Source organism: Lutjanus erythropterus, chromosome 4, assembly GCF_056507025.1.
Source record: "Lutjanus erythropterus isolate fLutEry1 chromosome 4, fLutEry1.hap2, whole genome shotgun sequence".
Taxonomy (NCBI): domain Eukaryota; kingdom Metazoa; phylum Chordata; class Actinopteri; order Lutjaniformes; family Lutjanidae; genus Lutjanus; species Lutjanus erythropterus.
The window spans coordinates 5,672,615-5,682,499 of NC_139320.1; the positions used below are offsets into that span (position 1 = coordinate 5,672,615).

Here is a 9,885-nt window from a genome sequence, read left to right on the forward strand (position 1 = left end):
TTTATGTCTTTATCTTTGCATGGTAGAGTCTTAACTTCCATTTATAGATGCAGCAACAAACTGTGTTTACTGACGACGGTTTTCCAAAGTGTTCCTGAGCTCATGTAGCCCATTCTTTATGTGGGTTTTTAATGTAGCTTTTGATGCAGTGCTGCCTGAGGAGTCAAAGGTCACAGACATTCAGTGTTGGTTTTGTCCCTTACAAGAAGAGGTTTCTGCTGATTCAGATAAGACCATCAAAACAGTGTGGTATTTTCCCTTTAATTGAAGTAAAGGACCTGAATATCTTCTCCACCACTGCCTGACTAAATTGTCTTACGTTGTGTAACTATGCCACTTGTGTTATCTTTTGGTATAGCTAATAATAAGACTGAATGAGACTGTTGAGCAATCATTTATGTCCTCTTGGAAGATTTGTATAAAGGAGACTTGCTGTTCAGTGATCTTACAGTTTAGTAGATGTGTGGTGAGGAGTCTCCGTCTTTGCTCAGGGCCAGTAGTGGAATGTAACTAAGTATTCAAGTATTCAAGTTGATGTCTTCACATAAAGATGTCTCCCTCATCCTGATACACAACAGTCTCTGGTTTCCTGTTGTTTGGCCAGCTTGAGTCCTATTTCGTCCATTTCATTTCCTGACCGCAGCCTTAAGTTCCAGCTGTAGCATGGCTCTTACCCGCTCACCTCCTCTCGTCCTGGGGTGGTCACCCCCGGCAGAGCATCCAGCTGATCTGATTGGATGTTTGAAAGATGCTGACTGTATTGTTGATCGTCTCAGGGTCCACTGCTCATTAATCCAGTCTTCCTTTTCCAATTTTTATGACTGTATCTCTGTCATAGATGCATGCTCAGCAATAAAGCTAAAAAATATAAAATTAAAGGAGAAAAGTAGCAAAGTTTGAAGGAGCCTGCGCCTGAACACTGTCTTTTACTGTGTGATATTAGTACTTTTACTTAAGTAAAGGATTCTAAAACTTCCTCCACCACTGAGCAGGACATTTTGACAGTTCGTTATTTAATCTTAGAAGAGCATGCCTGGACACTGGCTTGTCACTTCTGTTGTCACTGTATATTCCAAACTGTCTCACATGTGTGGTGTCCACAGTTCCAGAAGCTGTCCGCTGTCCTCGAGCTGTGTGTATGGAGAGGCAGGCGCTGCAGCGGGCCAAGGAGGCCTTCCTGAGCGGCAGGACTCGGCCTGTGGAGTTCAGACTGCAGCAGCTTCACGCCCTGCAGAGGCTGATCACTGAGAAAGAGACGGAGATCTCCACCGCTCTCAAACAGGACATCAACAGGGTGAGTGGAGACACAGCAGCACACTGTGCTGTAGTGTGTGTGTGTTCAGAGGTGGCAAAAATACACACATTCTTTAGTAGGAGTAGGAGTGCAGATTGTGTAAAAATGACTTTGGTAAAAGTAGAAGTACTGTACTTCATTTTTGTCTTGTTACATCTTGTTGCATCATTTTGGGTCTTATTACGTCTTTTACATCTTGTTGTGTTGTTTTTCATCTTTTTACATCATTTTTCATCTTGTAACAAGACAAAAAAGATGCAAGATCAAAACTGAAAAGGACAAAAAAGACTGGAAATCATTTTTGTTTTTGTTTAGTCTTTTTTGTTTGGCTACATCTTTTATGTTATTTTTTTTTGTCTTTTTGCATCTTTTTTGTCATAATTTTTGGTCTGTAATGTCATTTTCATGTTGTTACGTGTTGTCACATTTTTACATAACTTTTTGTCTTCTTACATTGTTTTTCATCTTTTTACATTTTTTTTTACATCATTTTTTTTACATCATACTTTTTGTATGTCTTTTACATCATATTTGGTCCTCTTACATCTTTTTTGCTCTCTTAAGTTATTTTTGATTCATCATCATTCATCTTGTTACATCTTGTTACATCTTTTACATCACATTTACGTTTCTTCTTTTTTGTCACATCTTTACATGTCTTTCTTTGTCATTTTCATCTGTTGTGTGTGATCTGCACTGATGGATACACCAAGGAATCATCTTTTTTATGTGTTATCGTTCCATCCATTTAGGCTGAAATCAGTCTTGATGTCGGAAAGCAGCACACAATGCTGAAAAATAACAATAATCAATAATTCTTCTAAATTGAATCAAGTCTGTTTTGAAAATGTAAGGAGAAAGAACACGATGTAAAAGGTAATAGTTGTTAGAGAAAACAATAATCAAGTAAAGTACAGATACCTATAAAATCTACATAGGTACAGTGACAAAGTATTTGTACTTCCAACCTCTGGGTATTTCCTGCAGAGCCAGTACGACACGCCGCTCCTGGAGCTGATTGGCATTGAAAATGAGATCAAGCTGGCTATAGAGAAGCTGGCAGAGTGGGCGGCTCCCCGGCCCGTCGAGAAGAACCTCCTCACCATACGAGATGAGGTTTATGTGCAGCCGGAGCCCCTGGGAGTGGTGCTCATCATCGGGGCCTGGAACTACCCCTGGGCCGTCACCCTCCTGCCCCTGGTTGGAGCCATCGCTGCTGGTGGGGAGTCCCTCAGTATCTCCTTATAACTTACTTACATTTTAACTGACCAGTGTGTAAGATTTAGGGGGATTCGTTGGAAGAATATGACAGGATATTCACGAGCATGTTTTCATTAGAGTACAATCACCTGCAAATAAGAATAGTTGTGTTTGAGCCCTGCATAGAGGGTGCACTGGTCCTTTAAGTAGACCTCCATTGCCAGTGTGCAGAATACACCTTTCACAGCAGCCATGTTGATCTGAAAGAGCAGTGTAAGAACAGGTGTTACCAATCAGAGTGATTAAGGTAGCGTTCCATTTAGTGTAGCAGAGCCTCTCCAGTAAACCAACAGGCACAACAGCAGAGTTAGGAGGGTTACTTTAAAAATGTTTTCTGATGCAGTTACTAATTACCTGTTAGTAACATAATCCAGGTATCACAATGTTAAAGTAATGTAACTGGATTACTTTCCATTACTTTTGGATGTAATATAATATAAAATATAGTGAAATTTCCTAATTTGGTGTTTTTAGGACTGCAACTAACGATAATTTTCATCATCGACTAATTAGTCAATTATTTTCTCAATTAATTGAGTTGTTTGGTCCATGAAATGTCAGAAAATGATGAAAAATGTTGTCCAAAGCTCAAGATGACGTCCTCAAATGTCTTGTTTTGTCCACAACTCAAAAATATTCAGTTTACTGTCAGAGAGGAGTAAAGAAACCAGAAAATATTCACATTTAAAATGCTGAAATCTGAGAATTTTTTTCTTAAAAAAATTATTCAGAACGATTTATCGATTATCAAAATAGATGCAGATTAATTCAAAAGTGTTTTATGTTGGTTGTTTTGTTTATTAGTTTGTCAGCTGTTCCTTCCATTGGAATTGGCAGCTGTGTGTGTGTACTGTACATGGTAGTATATCGTTCTTTATTGTGATCCTACTAATAATCCCCATTTTTACTAAATGCATCTGTAATATGATTATCTTTTTTTTTTATCTGTAACTGTAATGGAGTAGAGTTACCTTTTTAGTATCTAGATTACTAGATCCTGCTACATGTAATCCATTACTACCCAAGCCTGCACAATAGCAGCACCCTGACCTTTGACCTGAATGGAATCAAACCATAATTAGTATCATTAGTGACACCCGCTCTACTATTTCTTGTTAAAATGGCTGCTGTGAAAAAAGGGTCTATTATCCTGCAGTTTCCATCTTTTTTAGTGACGGTGTGGGACTGAAATGAACATGTGAACCAGTGAAAGGGATTTTGAAGGTCCTGCACGTCAACATGTGATTCCAGTCACTGTTGATTAGACCTCTGCTCAGGTTGGAGATGGGTGGAGCTGCACTGGGGATTATGTGAAGTCACCAAGGTCCACTCACTAATAAAATGATAAAGGTGCAACTGTCACATGTTAAGCTGTGCAACAAAAACAAGGGCGAGGGTAGAAACATACATGCATACAAAAATGAGTAGTGCAATCCAGATAGTGAGCTGGAGCCACAGTCTTTATATTAAATAGACTGAAATCCTATTTAACACACAATCAATGGTGGAAGTGAGTTGTTTCCCCTCCACCCCCTCCTCACCAGACTCAAGGAAGTTCAGACAGGCAGCAGGAATTCTGCAGGAGTGCATTATCAGTAAATTGATAATAACAAGCGAGGACAAGTCCTCCACTGTGAACTGATCAGCTGTTTATAACTGTGAATTGTCTGTCCACATTAAGTTAAGCCTGTTATCCTGAAAACAAAAGCACACTGCTCTGAAAATACACAGCTGGGATTTAGTGCCTGCCAAACTCCATTAACATATCGGTCAATTTAACAGTTATAAACATCTGCACCTTCAAAAAGATTATTAATGATCTCTTACAACTCATTATAACTCATAAACCGACTCTTAGTTATTCAGTGAACATTCAGCATTAATTTGAACTCTAATGAACATGAAACAGGCAAACAAAAACTGTTATTCTGGCCTGGAATAGAAATTTTAAAGGGGGACAGTGTGGCTAAAGTTGTTGTCAGAGAAGCCAGTATTTCCACTAAACATGTTCCCTTAATCTCTGATGACCTATAATGGTCATATTATGATTTATTATGGTAAATATATTATATAATTCTCATTCATTCATTCATTTTCTATAACAGTTTATTCCCGAAGGGTCGCGGGGATTAGATAATTCTCCTTTATTCAATTTAGCCTCATATTGTTGATTCCTGACAGATAGCTATATAGATAGTGATCAAATATTGAGATATCAGTCATGTCGCTCTAATAAAAATATGACTTAATGGCTTTAAAACTGCCTTTTGGTCAAACTTTTATTTTGCAGCTCTAGTCTGAGAAAACTGAGAGAAATATCCTAGTCTGAACTGGAGCTCAGCAGCCCCCTCAGCCCTGCATGCATTCTCCTCCTCCTACAGTACTTGTCTGCTCTACGTCACTCAGTGATCTCATTCCATTCACACAGACCTGCGTTCTCTCCCTGCAGGCAACGCAGCTGTGGTGAAACCGTCCGAGCTCAGCGAGTACTCCTCCCTCCTCCTCCGGGCTCTGCTGCCTCGCTATCTGGACAAGGTCTGAACACCGGCTGCTATTGTTGACGGAATAACGCAAACGTCAAAACCCCCGTGCCAACACAGTACACTGCATCACAGATATGTTTGACTCTCAGGCCAAGGGGGGACTCCCTCCATCAGCACTGACTCATTCAGCCCAAGTGTTGAATGTGTCAGTCATTTTCAAACGTGCTGATAGTTTTCGTAGTCACCCATTATTCTGTCGGATGTCTGCTGTATATTTGCAGGATCTGTACCCAGTGGTGACGGGTGGAGTGTCAGAGACCCAGGAGCTGCTGAAGCTCAGGTTCGATCACATCTTCTACACCGGCGGCAGCACGGTGGGCAAAGTGGTGATGGAGGCTGCGGCTCGCCACCTCACCCCAGTGACCCTGGAGCTGGGCGGGAAGAGCCCCTGTTACATCGACAAGAACTGTGACATCAGAATCGCCTGCCGGTAACGGAGTGGATCATGACACCACCACTCATGCACAGTGTGAAATAAATCATACATGGCTCTGAGACAACATGTCATCACTTGTTTGAACAGTTAGCCCTCATAGTTAATGCTTGATGACTGTGGGCACTTACCACAGTCTTAGGGTTTATCTGGTCATTTCTTGTCTTACTTGTAGTCCTGGTCCTCCCTCATGTGTCTTGACTTTACTTCCTGTCTTTGTCCTTTTCCTGCCCTTTTTGATTATCATTTGTTTAAAACAGGAAATGACCAGATAAACAAAACAAAACAAAACAAACAAACAAACAAACAAAAAAACAGAGCTGGGTGGTTGGATGTCTTAATTTACCCAGAATTCATTGTGCCATAGTCCCACTTAAGATAGTCAAGAACTAACCTGCTTTGTGCAATGGTGGAATTCAGACGTCTATCAGAAGTCTATCTGTTATTTCTAAGCCATAGTCAAAATCTATCTTTGTGAAACCAGCCGTTTGCCCTTTAACAACAGGTCAAAAAAAATTTGACCAGGATAAATTTTCAAAGATCCTATAGAAAAAAAAATCCTCAAAGATGAAAGAAAAAACTAGTATTTTGATGTTAATGGCAGATTAGCGCTAATTACAATCGATTTCTAGCCAAAAGAAAGACGTGACAGTACAGCATTTGCTAACACACAATATGTGTACCTTGTGTTTAGACTGAATGGGGAAACTGAAACTCACCTGGAAGAAATCATGAATGCTTATTGTCCTCTTTACGGCATGGAGAAATGGTCCACCTCAGCCTCTTGTGGCTGAAAAGAGTATTACAACAACAAACACTTGAAAAAAATGCTCCTGGCAAAACTTTTTTTTAGCCAATGTGTTTCACAGGTGAAGAAAATATTTTAGGGACTTGTAAAGATTATCCTGGCAAAACCCCTTTTCTTCAAGTGTTCTTAAGTCATAAACACAACAGGAAAAAACTTTGATCAGACTGCAGAATTTTCTTTTCTCACTTTCCCACTGCCTGGAAGGTAGAAACTTAATTGTAAAACTTGCCATTGACATGACCCTTCATCTTTGGATGGGTTAATGTAGCAGTTTGGTAGAAATTGTTTTTTTCTTTTTGCTCAGCTACACATGTAGAAAATACCTGAATGTGACTTCCTCAAAGCCCTGAAACACTAACATACCTGTTCTGTGTGCAGTCGGGTCACATGGGGAAAGTTCGTCAACTGCGGTCAGACGTGCATCGCTCCAGACTACATCCTGTGTGAGCCGTGCATCCAGGGCCGGGTGGTGGAGTGCATCCGACAAACGCTCCTGGTACCATCTTTACACCTGTCTCATGTAACATCTTAATGTCAGTCAAACTGCACAGTCTAAAGTTTCATCAAAACCTTTTGATTCATCAGGAATTTTACGGCGCTGATCCCAAATGCTCAGCAGACTACGGCCGAATCATCAACCAGCGCCACTTCAACAGAGTCATGAGTCTGATGGAGGGTTACACTCCTGTGGTGGGAGGACAGAGTGACGCCTCGCAGCGCTACATCGGTACGAAGACACAGTGAGACAGTGATGGTGTTGAAATCTAGATTTGATTTTAATGACGTTGTCCATGCAGCCCCAACAGTGCTGAAGGACGTGCCCCCTCACTCCAGGCTGATGCAGGAGGAGATCTTCGGGCCCCTGCTGCCCATAGTGACCGTGAGCGACATGGACGACGCCATCCGCTTCGTCAACGAGAGAGAGAAACCTCTGGCCCTCTACATCTTCTGCTCTGACAAGAAGGTAAGAAGAAACAACAGGAGATTTATGACACGCTTTAATGTTAGAAACTCTTGTTTACCTTTCTCCTCCTCCTGTGTCTCTAAGGCGATAAAAAGGATGATTGAGGAGACCACAAGTGGAGGAGTGACGGTCAATGATGTCATGATGCACTACACTCTCAGCTCCCTCCCCTTTGGTGGTGTTGGTAAGTGGACTTCATCAATAGGCAAGCCTCAGGGCAAAGTTCCCCTCTTGTACTCTTGATCTTGATTAGGCCAAAGAGGTGCACTCCAGGTCAAAACAAGGTATCATTAAAGGTGCAGTGTGAAAAATATGGACACCTGGTGAAGGAGTAACTGCTAATTGCTGCTGCTATACTCCTTGCTATAGCTGTCAATGCTGGTGTTAGTTGGGTAGCTAGGTTAGCTGTGCATTTATTGGCTCTTATGAGTCTGACATCAAACTGTGAATTAAGCCTTTGCTTTTGGTTTCCTTTGACCTTTGCTAGCTGGTTCTTTATCAGCTAAATGCTCCACTGTTTTCACCAGCTGGTTGCTAACTGTCTGCCTGCTGTCTGATGCTGAGCTCAGAAACAGTTCGAGTCAGAGCTTTTTCACTGAAAACAACTGGAAACTATACTGATGAGAACAGCGGGAGTGAACCAAACTGTACAGCTGTGGGCTATAAAACCACAACAATGAACTGAACAACACTAAATAGATCTGTAGAGCTGATGACTTCTCAAAATCTCCAAAAGATCGTCAAATCATAATTATGTGAAATTGAGAGCTACAAAGGTCATAATTTTGAGATAAAAAGTCAAAATGATTAGCTAAAAGACGAAATTATGATACAAATTGAAATAATGAGATAAAAACTCATAACTGAGATAAAAAGGAATAGTTTTTTCTCTGGTTTTTTTTTTTTTACTTTTTACTTTTATCTCATAATTATAACTTTTTATCTCAGAATTTTGACTATTTTATCTCATAATTATGACTTACTGTGGGGATTATTTTTCTTTCACTGGCAGAAATGGGCTTCCATACATATTATCTTAAAATAACGAAAATATAATTAAAAGTATCTCAAAATAATGACATAGTATTTTAAAATAATGAGAAACTTCCTATAAATAATTACTTTAATAATAATTATAATCAAATAATGAGAAACATTTATTATGTGATACTAAATCATTATTTTGAGAAAGAGTCTCATTTTAATGACTTAAGGGATCTTTTTTCCGTCTCATTGGTTGAAATGGGCTTCCATACTGACTGAGTAACAGACACAGCTGCCTCACATGGTTGAGCTTTAAGATGCGGTTTTTATTGTCAAAAGACATTACTGTAGACTTGTCTGTGACGTCCAGGTCAGAGTGGTATGGGCCGTTACCATGGCAAACACACCTTTGACCAGCTGAGCCACCAGAAGGCATGCCTAGTCCGCAATCTGGGCATGGAGAGCGTCAACCTGGCCCGGTACCCTCCTCAGGACCGCCGGCGAGCTCGCAGGGTGAAGATGGCCCTCAAGTCGCCCCTGATCGACATGTCCAAGAGGACGCTGGTGTGGGCCATCGTCGCCACCATCATCGGCTGCGGTTTGTTCATCACCCTGCTGGTCATCCTGCTCATCGCCTCGGGCCTCAACTGCACCTGCTGGTACTGGAGAGGCTTTTATAACTAGAGACACTCCAACGTCCCTCTGTCCATCCAGAGAAGAAGAAGAGCCTGCTGCAACTATTTCCACATTAAGAACACATGTGAACACCCTGAATCCTGTTTTATATTCAGATATTTTAAATATAAAAAACAGAATAACCTTTTGATCTAACTTGTATTGGCTGTGTGTCTATTTTATATCAGACGTCCCTCAGTGATGAGACAAACAAGTTGAAACACTGTCCTGCTTTCTTCAGTACTGGACTTTAACATTCACTTATGGAGGAAATATCAGTAAAAATACATATTTGAAGATGAACTGGGAAATTCAGTCTACTGACAGTGTTCCACAGATAAAACTGTATGTATTTTGCTAGTGTTGTTCCAGAATAAAAGATTTGTTCATTTATTATCATTTTCAAGTGTTATTTACCACCATTTGTAATTCTCTAATTCTGAAAATGTTTGTCTTCAAGCAATACTTCACTTTAAGACAGTATTTTTCTTCACTGAAATTATGAACAATCAATCAGCAGAAATTGACAACACTGTTGTAAGTCACCTGTTGTCTTATTTGTACACTGATGTGAAAGTTAGAGAAGCCAAATGTTGTAATGCTCATTTTGACCACAAGAGGCTGAAGTGCTGAAGTTCCTCATATAATGTAAAGGTGTGTTTTAGTACAAGAGTCTGCAGCCTTCACAATCAAAAGAACAATTTTTGCAAAGTAGCAAAGCAACTTGTCTGGAGCTGCAACTATTGAATTCTTTCTTTTCCCTCAGTATTTCTATTTTGATGTTGCCTCTCTATGGAGACTCAAGAAGAACATTTAGAGGAAAAGGCACCGAGCCGTAGGCGCACATATAAGTTGACAAAACATTAAAACTTTTGTTAAACTTGATGTCTACGTTACATATTTTTTTCGGTTGGAGAATCTCTT

The 9,885-nt window shown here is 40.3% G+C and overlaps 1 protein-coding gene across 1 annotated transcript; it reads left to right on the plus strand.

Moving 5' to 3' along the window:
- The first annotated feature begins 1,106 nt into the window (after window positions 1–1,106).
- Window positions 1,107–9,355, plus strand: LOC146327394 (aldehyde dehydrogenase, dimeric NADP-preferring-like). Its single transcript, XM_084716815.1, has 9 exons — window positions 1,107–1,294; window positions 2,282–2,513; window positions 5,004–5,089; window positions 5,319–5,527; window positions 6,717–6,834; window positions 6,924–7,065; window positions 7,136–7,302; window positions 7,387–7,486; window positions 8,657–9,355. Exons 1-9 carry the CDS (start codon window positions 1,139–1,141, stop codon window positions 8,968–8,970), a joined length of 1,524 nt encoding a protein of 507 aa, XP_084572941.1. The 5' UTR covers window positions 1,107–1,138; the 3' UTR covers window positions 8,971–9,355.
- Window positions 9,356–9,885: the final 530 nt, after the last annotated feature.